Source organism: Schistocerca serialis, chromosome 2, assembly GCF_023864345.2.
Source record: "Schistocerca serialis cubense isolate TAMUIC-IGC-003099 chromosome 2, iqSchSeri2.2, whole genome shotgun sequence".
Lineage (NCBI taxonomy): Eukaryota > Metazoa > Arthropoda > Insecta > Orthoptera > Acrididae > Schistocerca > Schistocerca serialis.
The window spans coordinates 853,460,072-853,484,516 of NC_064639.1; the positions used below are offsets into that span (position 1 = coordinate 853,460,072).

General features: G+C 40.1%; 1 protein-coding gene and 1 long non-coding RNA gene across 4 annotated transcripts in view; one reads left to right on the forward strand and one right to left on the reverse strand.

Annotated features, from left to right (window-relative positions):
• Nucleotides 1-300: 300 nt before the first annotated feature.
• The window catches only part of LOC126458148 (protein archease), a 109,637-nt gene continuing 85,492 nt past the window's right edge, over nucleotides 301-24,445 (reverse strand). For all 3 annotated transcript variants that reach the window (XM_050095003.1, XM_050095004.1, XM_050095006.1), the window contains one exon: nucleotides 301-692. In XM_050095003.1, the coding sequence (XP_049950960.1) occupies nucleotides 513-692 (180 nt within the window). In that variant the 3' untranslated portion in view covers nucleotides 301-512. The remainder of the gene's footprint in view (nucleotides 693-24,445) is intronic.
• Nucleotides 12,704-24,445, forward strand: part of LOC126458149 (uncharacterized) — a 54,030-nt gene continuing 42,288 nt past the window's right edge. The window contains exon 1 of the long non-coding RNA XR_007585584.1: nucleotides 12,704-12,894. This is a non-coding gene — a long non-coding RNA (uncharacterized LOC126458149). The remainder of the gene's footprint in view (nucleotides 12,895-24,445) is intronic.

Genomic DNA, 24,445 nt, shown 5'->3' on the forward strand with positions numbered 1-24,445 from the left:
GATGTTTTGTTCAGCTTTGAAACAGAGGACATTAAAAATGTATACATGGATAACTGTGTGACAACTCCATGTCTTTGCATGACAATATAAAAATAGATAATACAGAAAATTTCTAAAGTAGGAAAAAAAGACTTGTTAGGTCATTTAATTATGCTGGAAAAAAGTGTGCGATGATAGGAATCTGACAAATGATTGTCACCATGGCAAATATTACCTTGTTTTCACACGTTCACAATGTGAAATTTAAAGAATTGTTAACAGCTTTCCAGACTGTCAGGATCATGTGAAATGTGGCACATATTTACATAAAAGCTTTTATTCACAGGGCATGTCTACAAGCAAGTGTAACTGACACATGTATGAAGAAACGATAATATTGAAATAGTATGTGGTACAAAACAAGAGCAGGTGACACAAACCACTGTAACATCACTGTTCTGTACATAAGAATGGCTCATAAAATGAGCTATGTGCTTAAGTCTAAGTTTTGTACACTTTGATGCAATTTTTTTTTAAATATCAATAATTACAAACACTTCATGCTGTCCTTCATTATCATGAACCTGCATGTTTGAATAGGTAATTGCTTTCACTTCTGTGCCCTGTGGATGCTTCCCTAGTTGGAATTCTTCACCATATCCTCGAGCTTTAATGTGAAAATTTGCTCGATCAAATTCAAGGATTTTTACTTTCTAAAACAACAAAAGAAAGTCAAGAATAAATGTCTAAAACTGAGAAACTTCAGTAAAAGGTGATCTATACAACAGTTCTTAAACAACATATGAGAACTACATTTTAGTTATAGCCTCTCTAACAAATGTGATCTCAGAGGAGAAGCATTTTATTTACTTAAAAACAGCAAATGTATTAAAAATACACTAAGACAAAATATAGAATGACATTAAGAAATATATTAGAAACAAGCTCATTAAGTACAGGGCAAATAATAAAAATATGAACTGCAATTGTGGTTAAAGTACCAACTCTAGGAAAAGAATTAACACGGTCAGCCACCCCGAGAGGAAGGTCAGCTTTGTTGGTGCTCAAAGATTATTTTCACTTTATAAACTGACGCAGTGTTCATCTTCAACAAGTTAGTGTACAAGGGTGTGCTGAAAAGTGAGGCCTCTGAATTTTTTATTTGAAAAAACTTGCAGCTTTTTAAATCAAACAAACTTTATCAACATTCTACATATATATTCATGTCTACATATTTAATTTTCAACAATAGTCACACTGACGTCGAACACAATTTCTCCCAATAAGAGACCGGCTTGTTCAACTGTCATTGTAGAATGTTTGACCTTTTTTTGACAGAGCCACAACTGAAGGTGTTCTTTCTGTTTTGAAAGAGATGAAAATCGGATGGGGGCCAAATTGGGACTTTAAAGAGGATGATCCATGAAAGTGAACTCAAGATGTCTGATTACTGCAGTACTTGGGTGCTGTCTGGCATTGTCATTCTGAAGGAGAGGGTACTCCACGTGTGGCACAAACTCTTAAAATCGAACTTGATTACAGCACATTGTTTCTCATGCACTGCCATAGTTACATGCTGCAATTCAGAGTCCTCTAAGTTTAAAGAGTTTTTGTGGAAGGGTTACCATAGATTTCACAACATAAGCAGAGTTAAAATAATAATAATTCATCCATGCATTTCAGACATTTATGTACATATATAAGTTTACTTCCTGTGTGACCATGTGTGCCAGATCACATTCAAATTTCTACTACTTGTCAACTTAATGTGTGTTTTGTAGGAACAACAGTATCCTCACTCATAACCAGTCGTCCCCAAATTACACTGTCTATTTATATGAAGAAGTTGTACTTTTGAAATTTTTCAGATGTTAATGAGTGTTGTGCATAATGCATTCCATAGTAAATTTGACCTTCTGTTGAAATAATATTTTCACTTTTTCTACTCATTGATCTAATTCTTCGAGTCAGCGTTTGAGGTATTATGATCACAATTACAAATTCAACCTCTGTGTTGCCATATTTTGTTTTGCGCACATTATAACAGTCTTACCATATACCGTTCTATAGTAGTAATTTTTATCAGTATTTATTGTACATTTACACTGTTCTCAGCATTGTTATACGAGTTTGTGAGTGAGCATAGCCTTGAAGAAGGAAAAAAAGTTTGAGGAAGATCGTGTAAATTTTATCCTAGGTTTTTCATTCATTATTTTACCCAACCAATTTCTTGGGTGATGAAGCTTCAAATTTTACAGGAAACATGCAATACTTGTAGCACAACAAATCCAAAACTTAAACCAATACTACTGAGTGTGATTTAAAGTTTATTGTTTAGTGTTCTGATGCACATTGCAGCAGCAATAATGCAGCCTCACTGTGGATGCTGTTCAAAAGCAGCTGGAAATTGCTCTGACTGCTCTCCAGCAATTGGAAATTTTTGTGAATGTGCGTGTTGGATGAGTTGCTGAGAGGAATGCAGTAGAGATACAAAAGGCACCTCTCAAGTCTTGTCCTCTAAAATGGATACTGCTGTCTCTGCAGAAAGCACTTAATTTGTTGAGAAACCTGCTGTCCTGAGGAAGAAAGCACGTAAGGGTAGGGCTCTCTTAACTATTATCAGTTCAAATATATCAAAATTCCAGTGAAAGATTACACTTTCACAGTCAAGTACCTGGATTTAAAGCAGCCTTAAAAAGCTGTGGAGCTCATATGATAACAGTTACAGAAGCTGGCTAAAGTATAAAATTGACTGTAGTAAGAATTTTGGGGTAAATCTAAATTCATATAGAATGGATAGGCTAATGGGAAATGTAGGTGGTGCAGCAGACATGAAACTTACGTCAAACAAGATAGAAATTGAAGTTGCAGACAAGAGCCAATATCAAATGTGAGCGTAAACTTGATTGGATCTTTAACATAACAGACATAACCAAAAACTTCAGACAAAACTGCAGTTTGTTATTATGAGTTAAACTGTCAACAATTTGCCCAGTAACCGGTATGGGAAATTAAAGAGTATTAATGTGGTGGACATGACACGATATCCTGCAATAAGTAACTAAATGCCTTCTCTGAAAACTAACAACATTTAGTTCAGAAACCCATTCATGTTGGAAATATATTAGACATAATGGCAACAAGTAGGACTGCCCTCTTCCAGGATATCCATACTGAAGGATTATAGTGACTGTGAGGTAGTTGTCAACAGTGACAACTACAGTACAAAAAGCAGCTAAATCAAGGGGGATGAATTACATATATCATAAATTCGATCAGGAAACAGTCATGTCACATAGCCAAGAACAATTTACCAACATTTACCTCTACACAGGAGATTGTAGTAGAACTCTGACTCAATTTTAAAGGATGATGCATGAATAGCTACGTATATAGAAGAACACAATTATCGTGAAAGGAATGATCCATGGTATAGTCACTATGAAGAAAGTTCTAGAGAAATAGTGACTTCTGCACAGTAGGTGTAAAATACAGGATAGGGCTATAACTAGATATATGCTGAATAAAACAAATTTAGCTGTTAAGAGAGTAACGTGCGAAGCCTTGAATGACTACTGTATCCAAATCTTATTGCAAATTTCTTTACTAAGGACAATGGAGAAGTAATGCCCTAATTCACAGCTCACACCACAGCAAACATGGGTGAAATGGACATTAATTGCCAGTGGCATTGAGAAACAGCTAAAATTAATCTTGGCTCCAGTGACCTATGGGTCTGTCGCGTCCTGTATGGAATTTGTGGTTCAGTTAGCTTCCATTTTAATAAATACATAACAAACATCCCTCCAACAAGAAACTGTGTCGAATAGTTGGAAGGAAGTACGTACACACACACAGCATGCATAGGAATTATCCTTACAACACATTCTCTGCTCCTGTAATTGTCCTAGCCTCAACCTGTGGTAACATACTGTCCCCACACCCTGCATCCCCTCTGTCCTATCATTTCCTCCCCGTTCTCGTGTCCCACCCGCCCTCTGCCAAATCATCTGCTCATCTTTCCCCACTCCTCTCCTTCTTTGCTCCACCTTCCTGCCAAACAAAATTCTGACACTGTGCCTGTTGGCAGTCTAGTCCCTGCACACTTGACAAGACAGGGTTTGTTTCTCTCCCCACCTGTACACTACTATCCCTTCCCCTTCCCCACCCCCTCCAGATTGCTGCTTGCATCTCACGAGATGTTTCATTCTGGCCCGAGATGTTGGAGTTGGCAGGTGTGTGTGTGTGTGTGTGTGTGTGTGTGTGTGTGTGTGTGTGTGTGTTCATTATGCCTGTCTGCAACTTGACGTGTCTTCTTAACAGTAGGTAGTAATCTGTCTTCTCCTACACTGTTGGTGTAGAATGTTATTATTGTTTGTTTTATTTAGAAAGCTTTAATGGCTTTCACATAATTCATAGGCACTACTTTTCAGCAGCCTCTCATGTATTAATGATGTTGCAGACAACATTAATGTAATCTCATAAGATGCAATCACCTATGATAAAATGACCAGATGTCCTTTTTTGGAAAGGCCAGTACTGTTTTTCAACATTCATTCCTGGTGTCCTGAAAGATTTTGCCAGTATGCGACTTTGCCCCATTTTGTTAGAAAATGGCATTTATTTTTTATTCTCTTTGTTATACTACATAATACGAGGTGCGACAATAAAGCAATGAGACTGATTTTCTTTGCAGGATGTGGCAACCCTGCAGGCTTGCCTAGGCACAATATCTTTGACCTTGGTCTATAAGCTGCTTCTAGTCCAAGCGGCACATCGATGCAACTGCTCAGTCGTGAGTTGTGCTGTTAATAAGGTAACACGTGTTTGTGTGTCTTGTCACGGAAATGGAACCACATAATATTGTGCAATGGTATGCCATTTCTTTTTGCGTTAAATTGGGTGAAAATGAGACTACTTACGGTAAGCTTCAGAAGGCTTTGTCATGAGGTCAAAGGGATCACCCAACCAAAAAAACTCGCATGTCAAAGTCAAAAGTGAAATGCATACTTATGTGCTTCTTCGATTCCAACAGAATTGTTCATAAAGAGTGAGTGCTTCCTGGACAAACAGTTAACCAATATTACTACAAAGAAATTTTAGAAAGACTTCGTAAAAGAGTTCATGTCCATGTCAACATTGCTGATTATTGCATTCTGCATCACGATAATGCACCATCCCATACTGCTCTGTCAGTGCAACAATTTTTAACCTCAAAACAAATTTCAGTACTACCACAGCCACCTTATTCACCAGATATCGCTCCATGCAACTTTTTTCTATTTCCAAGAGTCAAAACAGCAGTCAAGGGACACCATTTTCAAACAACACAAGATTTCCAAAAACCTGTGACAAGGGTGTTGGAGGATATCACAGAAGATGAGTTCCAGAAATGTTACCAACAATGTCAGAAGTGCTGAAAAAAGTGTGTGCAATCAGAAGGGAGCTACTTTGAAGGAGACAACACTAAACTTAACTAAAACGGTAAGCAACAACCCCCCCCCCCCCCCCCCACACACACACACACACACACACACACACGTCTAATTACTTTGTCACACGTCATATTTGAATCTTTATGTCCATAATACTAAGAATGAAAGTTGTGTCGATGGACAAAATTAGTTATGAAAAACAAATATAAATGACCACAATGCTGACAACGTTTTGTTTCCTGTGCTTCACTTTGGCAATTCAATTCCGATCTCTCAGTAACAGTTGGAGTGTGATGTTCATTGTTTCAGCAGTTCCATGACAGATTAAAGATGACAAAATGGCAGTATATGCTCACTGCTGCATTGGAAGAAAAGTAAATTTCTTAGCATGTGATATAGGACTTGCAATTCATAAGAGACCTTTGAATTAACTTGCAATAATTATGCATAAAAATCAACAAATACACCTTTTTTACTTATAATTTATAATGCAGTCAGATTCTGATGCTCATTGCACCATTTGTAACACTAAGTTATGCACACGTCATGGAGCAACATCCAAATTCAAGTAAACATAAAAAAAACAGAAATTGCTGTTGTGTCATCCAAAAGCATAACTTCATTTTTCTAGCCAAATTCAGCAACAGACTGAATTGCAGTTGGCTGGGATTGAAGGAGCCTGTGCTTACCATATGGCTAAAGAAAATGATAGTTTTTGCTCAAATGACACTGCTTTGAACAGAAATTCTCTGAGTCACACAAAGACTGAAGCCATTGTTTCGAACATATCTACCCCTCCTTGTGAAATGTTACAAAAAGAGTGACAAGAAGTCAGTTATGTTATAGTGTTAAATGCTCCCAATCATGGGGAGAGGGAGAGAGAGTTTTTTTTTCCTGTTATGATTAGGTACTTTTTATCACTACATGGTGTCCATGTCAGAATTTTTGATCCTGATGGACGTTCCGGCGAAACAGCAGATACTGTTACCAACTACCTGACTGATGTGCTTGCAAAAAAAAAAAAAAAAAAAAAAAATCACCTAAATAGCAAACTAATCATGCTCTGTGGTAATAATACCAATAGTTCTTGGTTGGAGCAACACGTAACAGAACAAGAAATATTTTTCACAAACTTAAAATGGTATAGAATTTGTGAAATGTTTGGGGTTTAATGCGCAGCAGATATAGCGCAAAACACAATTAAGACTGCTGCAGATTGTATACCTATTGATGTACAAATGGTTATTCACAAAATTTACCACCATTTTCACACAAACGCCCCATAGAACAGGGCTGGCCACGTTGTGTACCATGTGAAGGCCAAGGTCAAGCCTGCAGCTTGGCTTTAATAGGAAATACCCAGAACAGCATGACATTTCATTTAGTATTGCGATGCAGCATTTTGCAGTCGGCACAACTCTCAGACTTTGGCAGAATCGTGGTGTCAGCACTGTTTACACTTTGCTATTTGTTCATGGTATGAATGACGTTCACAGGTCTAGTGGCTGTTTGCACACAAATGCAGTCTAGCAATCAATCACAATCCTTCAAAATAAATGCGAGTAACAGAAGAGAAGGATGAGAATTGAACGGGTACTGCTTATTTGCTATGAAGTGAGATAGTACCATGGGTAAGGAATTTAAACCTTTCAATGACAAAGAGAAAGAAATTATAGAAGCACTTTGTGCTAAATTTGCAGGCATGGAGCACTTCAAGAAACTGGTGGTATGAATATTAAACATTTCTGAAGTCACTCATTATTCTATTTTCATTTGCAACAGTTTTCAATGGAAATGAAGTGTGTACATAAGACTCGCATTACAAGCAGTGTACTGTTATTGAATTCTTGTGTGCAGTGTGTGGCAATGCTGCAGTTGATAGGACTACAATTGGGCAATGGATAAAGAAAGTTACAACCTCAGGATATGCAGAAATAGAGCTCCGTGATCAGCCACGCTCGAGACGTCCTGTCACAACCACTGCTCCAGACATACTGAATTGCGCAGATGCCAACTGGCACATCATAACTCCACAATTGAGTCTACAGATTTCGGTCAGCATTGGAAGTGCATCTGCAATGATTGAGACTCTTGGATTTTCAAAGTGATGCTCACAGCGGACCGTAAGATTAAAAGAAAGGCCATTTTCATCTGAATTGTTTGAGTGTTTTGAGACAGATGGAGGGGCCTTTCTGTCACGGATCGTTACGGGGTACCAAAGTTGGTACACCGCTTTGCGCCGGAAACAAAAAGGCAGTCCATGGAGTGGCCTCATCCTCATTCACCACAAAAGAAGAAATTCAAGACAACCTCCCCGCTGCCAGAAAAGTCATGGAGACAGTCTTCTGGTATTGTGATTGCGTCATTCTCATGGCTGTGATGTCAAAAGGGTCAACCATCAATTCCGAGGCCTACATGAAGACTCAAGAACCGTTTCCGCCGTGTTCAACTGAACAAGAATCCAGCAGGAAATCTTGCTCCAACAAGATAATGCATGCCCACACACAATTCTAAGAACCTGGGAACACATCGCCAAATTGGGTTGGACATCACTGCCTCATCCACCCCACATTCCAGACCTGGCACCCTCGGACTTCCATCTCTTTGGGCCACTTAAAGATTATCTATGAGGAACACTCTTTGAAGATGACAAAGAGTGTCAGTCATGCAATGAAAACACGGCTCCGCCTACAGGACAAGAGCTTATACCAGCAGGGAATATGTGCTCTTCCACAGCATTGGCGTATAGCCATACAACGTGATGAAGACTCTGTAGAAAAATAGTACATGGACAAGACATGTTGATGTATATTGTCACCAAATTCTGACGCTCAACAATAAATATGTTCTGAGAAAAAAAGTGGGGTATTACTTTCCAAAGGACCATTTTATTGAGTCAAGGAGGCACACCTGGAACGATTTTTTAACTTTGATCTCCCGATTGTTGTATTTATGAAGAAAAACAGAGTGCAAGAACAAAAATTAGAACATCTGTAGTGGATAGCAGACTTCATATTTTAAGTAGACTTTCCCACACTACGACACTGCACCGTAACTTCCTCCTGATGTGATGGGGATGCATTTAAAAAGAAAATTGCTTTGTAGAAGCAAAGGCAATCCAGTTTCCTAAGCTCACTGGCATTAAAGAAAGTGCAAGGTTTGATGAATTCATTGTGGCTTTGAAAGAATTACAACAGTTTTATAAAGTGTTTGGTGACAATGACAATCTTACATCTGTTTTCAAGACCATTTGCTGTTTCAATTAAAAGTGCCCCTTGCATGTGCAGATGTAACTATCCTGGACGTCTACATTTTACAAGTCACCATAATGATGTTGCAAAACTGCTACAATATTTCAATCAACATTTGTGTTAAAGGCCATTTTTTGATTATGAAGCTAAATAAGTCATGATTAGATGGCAACTTGAGTGCAAACCTCTGAAAGTGTCTGCGCCTGTACCAGATAAAAATTATACATCTTCAGCATGCAAAAAATAATTAATTAATATTGAAAACTTGTTTTGTTTGTGATATACATTGTTCGCCCCCCTCACCCCTTGCACTCAGACAGCACGGCTTGGTGGTGAGGGAAATGTAAAGCGAAACTGAGCGCTTTGGCACTCGGGGCCCGGGCTGAAATCCTGACCGCCCCTGGTACAGAATCACTGAAGGAGTTCTGCAGATTTTCTGAGACTAAATACAGAAAGTTATTAGGTTACAGTAACAATAAAGCCCACGTCACCTAGGACAGCAGCACTTCCGCACATAGTCAAAGTGAAAAGGAAGTGGATTGGGGGGGGGGGGGGGGGGGGGATGATGAGAACTGCGCATGCGCGGCAGCAGAGTGCTGGCAAACTTAGTCCACATTGCCGAACAACATTGTTGTAGATAACAGTCAGGCTAATTTGCCTACGGCACATTGTTTTATAAGTTCAAATCTATGAGGGGAATAATACATACTAAAACCAATTTTGATCATCATGAGAGAAATGTTAATTCACGGCCACAGCTCCACAGATTTACTCTGTGTGATGTCTGGAGGTGAGAACAGCTGACATGCTTTGTGAAGATGTGAAGTACAATTCTTCTGAAAGCGACATTGAAAATGCTTACAATAATTACCATTTAATGCAATTTGAACTGCATTATAAGTAAACATTTAATACACAACAAAATTAACTTCAAGCACAAACCAAAATCATATTTGCTTAACAACTACTTCTGCTCAATAGAATTTTTAAAAATGTGTAAGGTGTGTGCGTGCATGTGTACGTGTTCGACGATAGTTAAGTGTAATCACTGCGTGTAAAAAAGAATTACTGGTAGGAAAGACTACCGTAAAAATGGTCAGTAAATTGTCATATGTTTTGTTGTTAACGGGCGTTACTAGTGTAAACTAACACGTTCAATATTACAGTGAGACACCGCAATATAATCCATTGAACAAGCAAAAAACCATCATCTGCAAATAACTCCAGGGAATCTGATTGATAACATCATAAACAAATGTTATTGCGACAGGTAACAGTTACTGTCATTTTAGGGCCTTATCCAGTTTGTGCCTCGAAAATGACAGAGGTTTGCAACATGGTGGGAGAAGCTCAACTACTCCCTGGGCAATGTGTTTAACATTATAGTCTGCATAATTAAAAGGATACAAAGTCCTAATCAAAATAGTTAGTACATTCTCATTATTATGTATGGAACTGATATGCGGACAAACATTTTTTTTAAACCACGAGTCTTTAAAACTAAGAAATATTATTACTTTGTTCCAAAGTCTACATCATAATACCATCGTCACTTCTATTTGAGTCTGTTTCTGAAAAATCTAATTTTAAATTTATGATGATAGAGGTTCAAGGCTTATACCCATCATCACTTCCCTGTCAAAGTATTCTTTCTGAAGCGTCTCAGCTTGCCACACACAGTGCCCATGCTACAGGTGGGACTTTGTCTATTGCCTCACGCACAAGCGATTCACTGTATGTTATCTTTAATGTTGTGGTTTGTTTATTTTTTTTCCTCCCACATAGACTTAAAACCCTTAGCCCAAATTAATTCCATGGGGCTACAATGACAGTGGGCATGTGGGTAAATGCAAAACTGTGTGATCCCATTCACATACAAGGAAGTCAAGTTTGTACATTCTGTCATCTGACTTGTACAGTATAAATTAACAAGCTGCAGGAGATTGGCACAAGTCTGGTTCATACGGCGCTTAATATTTTTATTTTTAAGTTGGGGAAAAATATCTGCTTTTCTGGTGTTTGTAATTGATGGTTTCTTGGTGTTTGTAATTGATTGTTTCTCTATAACAAGTAAATTATAACTTGCATTGACAGACTCAGAAGCAAGATATGGCAAGAATTGTGAAAATCACGTCACAAAACTGACAGCATTCATTGCCGAACGGTAATCACTGCTGTTTTTCTTGCACTCAAATACAAGTTTATTCTCAGAAATAAAACTATATGAAGAGTCAGCATGCAGAATAATTATCTGAGAACCTATCCCTTTAAAACTGCCAGTACCATCACTCATTTTCCAGCAGATTATCTTGGACGGATTCTAATTGACCCATGTTTCATCAAGGTAATACACTGTTGACCTATCTCCTCTTCTTTTATCATGGATCTTTATATGGGATATAGTTCATGCTGCACCTAGGTCACTTCTTTGAACTAAAAACCCTCTTCTCAACATATCTGGAACCAATGTCTTTAAAACCCTTTATCTCGACCAAGTGGTCAACATTGAGGCCTGCACAACTGTAACACATTTTTGTTATGTTGGGCATTCATCAATCACATGAAGCACTTTGCGTTACAGGTTCCTTGCAATTTCGATGCTTAGCAGGTGACATGAAACCAACTCTTTCTATAGTTCCTACAGCTCTGACTTCACTCTAAAGTTCTCTTGCATGGTTCTGAGTCTGTCCTTGTGTTTCTTCAATGTCCACAGTAGTAGACCTGCTTTTAAATTCACGTTTGAAAAAGTTATAAAGGCGGTAAATAATCCACTTTGCTTACTTGTGAAGCACTTCACCATCACCTGACATTTTTTTTTTTGTTTTTCATCGCACATTTACAAGATACACATTCACACATCTATACTGCTGCAAGAAAAAAAATTGAAACCAAAACATTAGTAGTTGACTGAATCATTAAACTGTCGCGAAGTGCAGCAACAGTGCAGCATGTAGGAGTGACATTCTTGCTCTCTAGCTGTAACTATCTGCGAGCCGCTTGGAAAGAGAATGAATATGAATATCATTGGCCGCCAGTGGCTAGTGGACGGGGATGCGCAGAATGGCTGAAAATTGGACTGCCTTCTTACATGATGCGAACAATAGATGACTGAAGAGATCTTGCACTTTAAGAAGGACTGAAGTCCTATTTTCTTAGAGAAAAATGTACAGTAATGATAATACAGGTATCCTTTTTTGAAAACCCATTTTTTTTCCATAACCGAGCCACAACTTCTCACCAGCCAGTTCTCCAGGTAGAAGGTGAGCATAAAAGAAATGTAGAAGTAGCTATGGCTCTTTCCAAGCTGAACAGAGAAAAAGGAGAACAATTTTATCTCACATTTTTATTGATCTTGCGTAACAATGTTCTAAAATGAGCTTACGTTGAAATATGTATGCCAAAGATTAGAAATGCATCTGCCGAATCAACAAATATCAATGATAGTACCATTTTCAGCGAAGTTGTTTATGTTAAGCAAATTGCTACTGCATACAAGGTTGGTTAGTGGAATAATGAGGGAATGTTTCAGTATCTCTCTTCTCAAAAGTTATTCAGCAGCTTTTCTAAGGTAGTAGAATTTGAATTATCACTGCCATCTTACTAATGCGCCCCTAGTGTGTGTGTTTTTGCAAGCATGAGCAAAATATGAACATAAAAAAATACAATAGAAAGCATTGTCACTTACCACAACCAATTTCAAATACAGTTGCCTTGAGTTTTTCAATAACTCTGGGCAGAATGAGAAACTTCTGAAGAAAATTTATTCTTCAGAAAAATATGTCCAATAAACAACATTTTTTATAAGTGATATAAATGCCAGAACAATTGTCATATTATATTTATAGTAATGTAATACACAATATTATTTCGTATACTGTAATAACGTTGCCTTTGTCCTAATGAATATGTTAAGTACTCACTCTAATAATCATTTTGTTTATTAATGATAAATACATAAATAAGGTTATATTTTTTAAAATGAGATCAGTTGAGAAGTGTTTGTTTTCTGCTTCAGAAAATATGGTCACATTATCTATAATGAAGTACTGGGTGATACAAGCAGCACGTACATTTACATACATCTTGCAGGCATTTCTAAGTAGTGCAAGGACTGGCAACTGGCTTTCAGTGTTCAGAAATTTAAAATTCTGCACTTCACTGAATGAAAAAAACTTGGTACCCTACAACTACAACAGCAGTAATTGGAATCAGTCAACTCTTATAGATACGTAAGTAACAGATTTGTACAGATATAAAGTGGAATGACCAGAAAGGTATGGTTGTTGGTCAGGCAGGTGCTAAAACTTCAGTTCAATGACGATAATGTGAAAATTCTGTCGATCCATAAGAGCGATTGCTTACGAATCACTTGTTCATCCCAGCCTAAAATAATGCTCCAGTGTGTCAGATCCATACCAAATAGGTCCAACAGGAGATATTGAACATATACGAAGAAGGGCAGCATGAATGGTCACAGAAACTGTCAATACTGAAAAGTAGTTGATATGAAGGATGAGATAAAGGGCGGATGGTATTGTTTGAAATTGTTTCTTGATGGTTCCATCTGTTACTTGGTACAGCAAGGATACTTTTTCTTCAAACTCAATTTTAGGGTCTGCTTATAAACAGAGCAACGAAACAATCAGTATAAAGTTAACTGAATGGAAAATTAATGACAATTTAGCAGCACAAAAAGATTAAAAACTATGTTTTGAAATTTTGGATTTGTTGTTACATTTCCTTTTTTGTATGCTGTTTTTTAACATACATTCAATATTGAGATTATCCATGAGTTCCAAAGATCAGCTGAATGACAAAGGAGAAAGGATAAAATGTGGCCACATGCACCTCTTGGTTTCAAATAATGACTTTTTAAAAACCCTACACTCCTCTTCTGCAGGCAAACAATGATATAACTCACGCTGCACTTTCTATTATTTAGCATTGCTTCCTATGCCTTCACACACTTACTTTCTTCCACTGTCATTGTCAAATGAATGTTTCAGTGAAGCAACAACTGTGTGGAGGCTCCCTGACACTGTCTAGAGTTAAGAACACTGCCTTATAAAGTGCCATTATGTTTTTCGTGAAACTGTGGTATAGCATTACTTGTAAATAAAAGTTTGTGTATTTAGAGATGCTCATCATCAATTTCATCAATATGTGAAATTAACACAACTCACAAAATACGTAACTTTACGGAGCTGCTGAAATATGGAAATGAAACTTAACAGGGCCTCTTCATGCCAGAAATCACTTCTGTGACATTATTACATGAATATGAATAGTCTGATGGAGAAAAAATTGTGACCAAAGGGAAATCTTATTAAACAAGTTTGGGAAGTGTGTAAGTAGCATGGCTTTTTCCTTTGAGAAGTCCAAAATCAACATGTCAGGATTTGCCCAAGTTACAATGTAAATGTAACTGCTTTCTAACATTATCATTTACTTTGACGTCTACAATATATAATATCAACTAAAAATACTTACCTTGAGGCAAAATAAAAAAAAAATAATACGTTCTTTTGCAACACCCCCTTGTTAAGTTTCTCTTAAGGGGAGATGGACCGCCCTATCCCGGTTATGTTAAATTTAACGACTTGGCTTCCCTGTATTTCAGGAACCACTTTACCCATTGACATGAAACTTTCACATGACATTAAACTGTGTGTTCTGAGTCTACTGAAGTACAATAATTGCATTTCAGACACTACTTCAGAAATACAACTTTTTAATTAAACAGTTAAAATTATTTAGGATAATGTACAAAAAAGTACACACAATTTTAATTATACATAACATTATGTTCTCTCAGGATATGTACGTTATTACTCCCTAAAAATTTGAATACTCGAAGTGGTTTCTGATATTTAGGGGAAAATGTAAATTTTCAAGAATGACTTCTAAAGTTTCAAAAGACTAACTCTCTTAATATATGCCTATTTTTTTTTTTTAATTTTTAGTCACTCAGAAGCTCCCTGCACCGTACTGTATATCAACCTCTTGATCTTTTTCCATGTTTTTTCTTCTTTTTGGACAACTGTGCTGCATACCCTGCTTTATCAATGCAAACCCTGACCATCTGTTCAAGTTCTCTGATGCAGTTTGCTCCAGGATTAATTCCCATATGCTGCAGCACTTTCACCCTACCAATGTCCCCCTTTAATGTCTTCATTCCAACAAAAACATTTTTTGGTAAGCAAATTCATATACAATTATTGAACGACTCATTGGGATTTTTAGTCTGACCATGCAGACACTTCTTCAGTAATTCAGGATTTGCCAAGTCTCTGTAAATAGGTTTTATAATATCTATGACTGCTGGGATGGAATGTTTATGGCTGTATGAACTGTAAGTACTGGGCATTGCGGTAATTGCACCATGAATCAGGTCCAGGAGTGCAAAGGTGGTGTACTGGATTTTCATCAGTTGACAGTCTGTGGAAGAAGGTAGCCCATACTGCCTACTTCATTTTCAACAAATCCTCAGTAGTATTTCTAATGTCCATTCCATAATACTGCTGTACTTGATCAATCATTTTGTCTGTCAGCCTGCCTCTTATGGTTTTACCATCAGGAAGTTTCTTGTCTCTCAAACTTTGTTTCAACTTCCTCAACCTGGTGCCCATCCTTTTCTGGACATGACCAACACAATCCAGTTTTGTGATAATCTTCTCACCATAAGGCTGAGTGGCTACTACAATGTTAGTTGAGTCTCCATTACCTAAGAACTTAGTGTAACACACACCCCTTTTGTTCACAGATCGACTAAAAAATTCAACAGCTGCAGAGGCCTCCATACCACCACTTGTTCCTTCATTATTTCTGTCACAGATATGCCCTTCCTTTATTCAATGATTTACACTTATAACAATGTTTGGTTAAAATCTGGAAATTATTACCCTTCCAGTATCCACACTGGTGTGTGTGTGTGTGTGTGTGTGTGTGTGTGTGTGTGTGTGTGTGTGTGTGTTGGGGCTTATGGGCGCTCAACATCGAGGTCATCAGCGCCCTGACACACATTAAAAGGAATGAATGTGGGCAGACCTAATAAAACTGAAGCACACACTCAAAGAAAGCAGGAAAAGAAGGATAACGCTACATAAGAAAGTAAAACCTAAGGAAAGGCAAAACATAGCAACAAGAATGCCACAGGAAATCGTCATTGGCTGGCCACTTACATGTGTGTTGGGGCTTATGGGCGCTCAACATCGAGGTCATCAGCGCCCTGACACACATTAAAAGGAATGAATGTGGGCAGACCTAATAAAACTGAAGCACACACTCAAAGAAAGCAGGAAAAGAAGGATAACGCTACATAAGAAAGTAAAACCTAAGGAAAGGCAAAACATAGCAACAAGAATGCCACAGGAAATCGTCATTGGCTGGCCACTTACATAAAATGTGGGCGAGCTTGTCACACAGTGAGCAAATTAAAATCCTCTCCCTAAAATCTTTGTAAAAACATTTGACATGGCACAGAACTTTAAAACTTTAACCACATTCGTCCGAGTGTTGCCTAAAAGAGATGGCAGGTCCGCTGGCAAGTCAGCTGCGGCCCACTGGTCAGAAAATAAAACACAATCCAATAAAACCTGGCGCACAGTGACCTGAACGCCACAAGCACCACAAATTGGAGGGTCCTCCCACCGGAGCAGGAAGCCATGCGTCATAGGGCTGTGGCCTATTCGAAGCCGAGTGAGGACAATCTAGTCCCGTCGATGGGGCTGAAAGGAAGTACACCACACACGCGTTGTGGGCTTGACTATACGGAGCTTATTGTCAGTCACTTCCAGCCACTCATCCTCCCACCGACGCATGACTCGGGAGCTCAACAGCGAGGTGAGTGCGTGCAGGGGGATAGCACACTGAGAGACTTGTGGGGCGAGACACGCCTCCTTGGCTGCGAGATCTGCCCTTTCATTCCCAGCAATGCCGACATGCCACAGAACCCAGCAGAAAGCTACAACCTTCCCCAGTCGCTGTAGTCGGAGGAGGGCATCCTGGATTGTCTGGACTATTTTATCTGCTGGATACAAATGGTGCAATGAGTGAAGGGCACTGAGTGAATCGGAACAGACAAGAAATTTAGGAGAGGAAAAATGTCTCATCTGCTCCAGTGCCCGCAAGATCGCAGACAATTCTGCATCAAAGGCAGTAAAAGTCTGAGGCAGTCGGACCTTGAGGACATGATCCGGAAAAACAACAGAGCAACCAACGGAATCCCCTTGTTTCTACCCATCCGCAAAAACAGCTACACAGTCGTGGTGCTCAGATAAAATGGCAGAAAATGCTGCATTAAAAACGGTGGCAGGAGTGCAACCTCTCTTGTACTGCAATAAATCTAAAATCACTCCGGGCCTCTTCAGTAACCAGGGTGGCAGGCGGTTAAAACCCCCTGGATTTGAGGTTGTACAGACTCCACACCAAGCGACTCTAGCACACGTTGCACACTGATCCCAAACGGCAACGTAGCCTGGGGGCGGCGGGAAAAAAAGGCAGTCCAGAGGTGGATGGGCAACAAGATGGTGAGCAGGCGTGCTGGGAGCTGCAAGAAAGTGACAAGCCTGGCGCACCAGCAGGAGCTGCCGCCGGATGGTAAGTGACGGATCGCGAGCCTCAGCACAGAGGCTGGGTATGGGACTGGTCCAATAAGCACCCGTGGCCAGTCGAATCCCAGCATTGTGAACAGCGTCAAGGATCTGCAAATAAGACGGCCTTGCTGACCCATATACTGTGCACCCATAGTCCAGCCGTGAACGCACAAAAGCTCGATAAAACTGAAGGAGGCGCGCCCTGTCCGCTCCCCAAGACCTGTGGCTGAGGCACTTGAGGATGTTCAGGGTTCTGGCTTTCAAGTCACGTAGGTGTGGCAGCCATGACAACCTGGAGTCACAAATTAGGCCCAGAAACCACACTGTGTCTCTCAAATGTGGGACAGTATCCCCCATATGCAAGGCAGGCAAAGTAAAAAGACGATGAGAACAATTAAAATGAACACAAACACACTTATCGGCAGAAAACCGAAAACCCGTCTTTGCAGCCCACTCCACACTGGTCACTGTAGCAACAGAATTCTTAGAACTGTAGCCACGCTTCTGCCATGTGCCATCAAAAGCTGCTGGTATGTCAGTCATACTATCTTTTACTTCAACGGCTTCGTTTGCAGCACCCTTCATTGACTCACATTCAACAGATGCCATAGCAGCTCCAATAAATCCTGCATACTTGTCCATTTTACAACATGGTCATGCATATTCACCACAGCACACATTGCTTCTGCTGCACTGTGTACTTTGCCAATAGATCTCAATCCGTAAAACCACCTAACATTTACTTCAAAATAATTATCTTCACACTTACCAGAATTCCAAAATGAATGAGGATATTTACAACTGGCACAAGTCATGATAAGTTTCCTGGTTCCATTTGATACCTCACTGTCTTCATGCAAACTAACTGGCCCCCCACATATGTTACAGCACACACATTCACCTAACACCCTTGTTAGAATGTGTAAATTTATCAGAATATATCCTAACCTAACATTTCCTATGTTGAACTAATGGAGTTGCTGGTAATGGCTCTTGTGGAAAAAACAAATCCTTAAATTCCCACAATTCTACCATGTGGTCTTTTTTCTCTCCTCCTTTCAAATGCTTAACTTTGTTACACAATGCAGTTCAATCGGCAGTTAGGGGTTGATCGCTATGCCTACCTATAGAACACCAGTCTTCGTCATCTGGTAAATCCAAATTCACTATTAAAACTAAAACTCCCTTTTCTCAAATCCGCAGTTAGGGGTTGATCGCTATGCCTACCTATCGAACACCAGTCTTCGTCATCTGGTATATCCAAATTCGCTACTAAAACTAAAACTCCCTTTTCTCAAATCCACATCTACGGCGCTAAAATTATCCACGTTCACAGGACTGCTCGCCAGTCATTTCCCTCTTGCATGCGTACATTACTACATTTCACAAAACAGCCTCATGGATCCAAAAATTCATTATCTTCAAATGGTTCAATAACACATACCGTACCCAAAGCGAATTCCCTGTGCCACCAGACATATACTCACGTGAATTAAGCCTTAATGCTAATGTACGCGGTTCAATTGGTTTATTCATTACATAGAACGCCCCTCACGACAGCTCTGCATTCACAACAGTTTCCCCTAGCGGAAATAACATTCCACAGTTTGATGTCCAAGGTCAATTTTGCCATGATTTTGATGCAACAAATTTACTCCTAGGATCGTGTCGTAGCCCTTGCTTACCCATGGTACTACCTCCATGCATGCATCAAATCGGACTTTCTCTATACGAAAGTCAACTGCCACCGACTCCAAAGGCGTGACCTCCTTATTCCCCACCCCACGCAATCTATAACATGGTGGGTTTAACTTCCTTCGTCCCATTATATTCCTAGTAGCCCCTGAGACTTGCACCCCTGTGTCCAACAAAATCTTGAACATTTTAATTCCTATGGATCCTACCACTGAACATCCCACTTCTGCATACGTATTTGTACCATTGAAATTAAACAGGAGCCCCCTTAGGTGGGTCTTGGGCCCCCTCTGCCATTTAACGATTGTCCACCTCTACTAACTCCACTTCTCCATCATCCATGCTGCTGATTTCCACCCCTTCCTCTATTCCTTGGTGACTGGGTACACTGCCTCTGCATATGTCCCGTACGACCACACTTATAACATTTTATACCCGTTGTGAACACTGTTTGTCTATCACATACCCCCATTGCCACATCTATTTCCTCACATTGGATTGCCATATGAATGGCCTAATACAAATCTTTCGGAGTCCCTTCACGCACTTTCCGCAACATATGCGCCAGTAACTACCTTAAAAATACATCAAAAGCCCTTTGCTCAGCCTTCTGCAACAGAAAACCATTCACTTCATCACTCTGACCCAACTCTTAAGTATATTTGTTAATTTCTCTTATCCTGTCCACAAATTTCTCTACCATCTCCCCCTGCCTCTTCGTCATTGTACTCAACCTCTCCCTGAAGTACCGAGCGCTATACTGTTTCTTGCACCTCTGTAAAAGCCCCTCCTTCAACTGCTTAAACTGTCCTGCCTTCCTTAAGGCCTGAAACTCCTTGCATATGTTTTCGCTTCACCCGATAATCTAATCTTGGCTACATGTAGCAACACCGTCAGGTGGCTTGTGGAGTATGGATGTAGATGTAGAACTGTTCATCAGACCAACCATTCATCACAGCTTAAGTTTCCAAGTCCTCCACAAATGAACACACAGCTTCATATGCCTTGCCAGAAAATGGAATAATCAAACTCGTGGCAGGTAGATCAATCTCCTGCTGCGGCGCCCTAGGCAAAAACGACTGATCTGATGCGGTTTCCCGTGCACTCCTAGATGCTAATTCACTTCTCAACTCCGTACTGTCCGCTGTCGATTGTGCTACTTTTCCAACAATATCTGTACCGCTTCTGGTTCCGACACACTTCATGTCCCTGACTCTACCATTGTGTTGCTTTAGTTTCCAGTTAGTCCTGAAACGAAGCATTTAAGTACGAGAATAACCTGACTTCCTGCAGCTCCGTATCATCATACACCAATACAAAAGTAATCAAATGCCATGAAAAACAACATCTTACTGCCCCAAACACACTAACACTTACTCTGGCAACACAAACAAAGAAAACGTCCAATAATCGCCTTCTTTTGTGACTGTAATGCATGCAGTGAGCTCAAACATCATATTGTACAGACGGATGCCCACTATTCTGACACCAAATGTAGAGGAATGTTGGGCGTGGACGGAAACTGTCAGGATGCTCCATATTAAAACTCATCCACGTTTCCCAAGTGATTTATTATTTCCAGCTACAGTGCCCCCATTCCTCTCGGTCTGTCACCAGGTCCCGCAATGCTGAGGACACCACTTTGATGTCTGCGAAACGGCTTTGTGCAGAATGGCTGCCTCAGCTACCCGTGCAACGCCCTGCGGTGTGTTGGCCTTGTACGGCCGCAGACTTGTGACGACGTCAGGCTGCGGCGGCAGTCGACTCAGCGATCTGCGTCCCTGTTGCCTCAACACCACTCGCAGGGCGGGCTGCTGCGTGTTTCTTCAGACATGGTTAGGATCGCAGCAACAAGCGCCTACGATCCGAGAGCCAAATCTGTGGCCCTCGCCTCAGGATGCCTCCAGCATGTGTTGGGAGCCAACAAGACTGCCCACAGTGTGAGCCATGGCGTGGTCCGCCACTAGCTGGCTGCGGAACCCACGTTGGCCTCAGAGGGTCGAACTAGCGACCTACCTTGGAGTGGAATGCTGGTACCCCAGCTGCTGCTGCACATGTAGCAGGTGGTGTGACATGGCCCTGCTGTCCAGGAGAGCTATCACACTTGAATCCCCCGTTGGAAAATCAGCACCTATTTCCACACGGCTGTACGCCTCTGTTTTGCTAACACGCCGCTCCGAGGCATGTACTCTTAACACCTAGGTCGGGCAAGTGGGCCCCTTCTGTCTGTAACTTGCACCATGCAAAGTGCTGCGTTTACTCTTTTCAGCGGTTCGATGGCCCTGTGGCCTCAATTCCACTTCGCAACCGCTGGTCAGTGTAACTTACTGCCAACAGGCCCGCGCCATACTATAACTTGTGTGCTCAGAAATATTGCACCGAATCTAACTTTCCTATCTTAAACAGTGGTGCCGCTAAACCAGTGAAAGCATCAGCCTGCATGTGTGGAATGTTCTGGAATACTTCTAAGGAAAGCTGGAACTGCAAGTCAGTGTCAAGTGCACAACCTCTTCGCATTTCACACTTACATACATTTCCCGACACGTTAGCAGAACAAACCATACTAAAAATGACATTTTTTGGACTTTTGGAATATACATGTATAAATATGAAAACCACTCAATATAGCATGGCTACTTGGTTACCTCATATTCTCTTCTGTTCACTCCAGTGTAAATGCCTATTCGCAAGTACAAGTATGGATGGTACACACTGGCGAATCCTTGCATACTGTACACACAAATGCACATTCACTCTGTTGGTTTGTGATCACTTCGGTGTAAAGGGGACTTCATATGTAAGCTTACCGCACTACAACACTGCAACATTCCTTCTGCCACATCTAGTTGCCACAGTAATACTGCCAAGTACTCATCATTTATATTTCATGAAACAATGACTAACAAATGTTTGATATGGATGACTCCACACTGTGCTCAGCTAAAGTTCGTAGTAATTCACAAATTGAATACATTATCAGCCTATGTAAGTAATGATGAATAAAACAAACATTTCTTATTTAAATAAGTGTCAAATACAGCGAACCAGTCTTGTTTAAACTGCTCTCCACTGCTCTGAAAACATTAGAGTCAAAAGCTGTATCAGAGTGTGCTCTTCAGTCTGGAAATCATGAAGTGGACTTTTCCAAAATCAAAATTTTTTCTACAGTGAAGACTTATTATCAATAGCTAAATATCTATACAGAGGAGAACCATCAAAATATATAAACATGAGAATAATTTTAACAGAGAAGAAGAAGCAACAAAACTTACGTGATACTGGCAGAACTGCTCTACAGATTCAATACATATGTTTTATCTGTGACAGATGACAGTCTATAACTAAGTTTTATTTCTAACAAGAATTATCTCTGACAATCACATGCAAACTTCGACTACAACCCTCATCCACAGTATTTATGCCCTCTCCAACATCTGACCCCTCAATTAACAAGACTCAGCAGAACAAGGAGCACCTCTGAAGATGTCAAGCACAGCTCTGGATGAAATGTATGAGGAAATAACTGTACAGCATGGGAGATTCGCCAGTGGCCATGAAATGCAATTGTGAAACCTTTAATTGTATTTCCATGGTGCTCTCCTTTGAGATAAACTGGGCTGTCCCCCCTTTTTAATAGATATTCAGTACACACTGAGGTGACAAAAATTGTGGGATACCTCCTAATATCGTTTCAGATCTCCTTTTGCCTGGCACTGCACAGCAACTCGATGTGACATGGACTCAACAAGTCGCATGAAGTCCCCTGCAGAAATATTGACCCATGCTGCCTCCATAGCAGTCTGTAATTGTGAAAGGATTGTAGGTGCAGGATTATGAGCATGAACTGACCTCTCAATTATGTGCCATAAATGTTCAATGGGGTTCCTGTTGGGTAATCTGGGTGGTCAAATCATTTGCTCAAACTGTCCAAAATGTTATTCAAACCAATTGCGAACAATTGTGGCCCGGAGACATGCTGCATTGTCCTCCATAAAAATGCCATCATTTTTTGGGTATCTGAAGTTCATGAACGGTTGCAAAAGGTCTCCAAGTAGCCATGTTGTTGTGGTCTTGAGTCCTGAGACTGGTTTGATGCAGCTCTCCATGCTACTCTATCCTGTGCAAGCTTCTTCATCTCCCAGTACTTACTGCAACCTACATCCTTCTGAATCTGCTTAGTGTATTCACCTCTTGGTCTCCCTCTACGATTTTTACCCTCCACGCTGCCCTCCAATGCTAAATTTGTGATCCCTTGATGCCTCAAAACATGTCCTACCAACCGATCCCTTCTTCTAGTCAAGTTGTGCCACAAAACTTCTCTTCTCCTCAATCCTATTCAGTACCTCATTAGTTACGTGATCTACCAACTTTATCTTCAGCATTCTTCTGTAGCACCACATTTTGAAAGCTTCTATTCTCTTCTTGTCCAAACTAGTTATCGTCCATGTTTCACTTCCATACATGGCCACACTCCATACAAATACTTTCAGAAACGACTTCCTGACACTTGAATCAATATTCGATGTAAACAAATTTCTCTTCTTCAGAAACGCTTTCCTTGCCATTGCCAGTCTACATTTTATATCCTCTCTACTTCGACCATCATCAGTTATTTTACTCCCTAAATAGCAAACTCTTTTACTACTTTAAGTGTCTCATTTCCTAATCTAATTCCCTCAGGATCACCCGATTTAATTTGACTACATTCCATTATCCTCGTTTTGCTTTTGTTGATGTTCATCTTATATCCTCCTTTCAAGACACTATCCATTCCGTTCAACTGCTCTTCCAAGTCCTTTGCTGTCTCTAACAGAATTACAATGTCATCGGCGAACCTCAAAGTTTTTACTTCTTCTCCATGAATTTTAATACCTATTCCGAATTTTTCTTTTGTCTCCTTTACTGCTTGCTCAATATACAGATTGAATAACATCGGGGAGATGCTACAACCCTGTCTCACTCCTTTCCCAACCACTGCTTCCCTTTCATGCCCCTCGACTCTTACAACTGCCATCTGGTTTCTGTACAAATTGTAAATAGCCTTTCGCTCCCTGTATTTTACCCCTGCCACCTTCAGAATTTGAAAGAGAGTATTCCAGTTAACATTGTCAAAAGCTTTCTCTAAGTCTACAAATGCTAGAAACGTAGGTTTGCCTTTTCTTAATCTTTCTTCTAAGATAAGTCGTAAGGTTAGTATTGCCTCACGTGTTCCAACATTTCTACGGAATCCAAACTGATCTTCCCCGTGGTCCGCTTCTACAAGTTTTTCCATTCGTTAGTATTTTGCAGCTGTGACTTATTAAACTGATTGTTCGGTAATTTTCACATCTGTCAACACCTGCTTTCTTTGGGATTTGAATTATTATATTCTTCTTGAAGTCTGAGGGTATTTCGTCTGTCTCATACATCTTGCTCACCAGATGGTAGAGTTTTGTCATGACTGGCTCTCCCAAGGCCATCAGTAGTTCTAATGGAATGTTGACTACTCAGG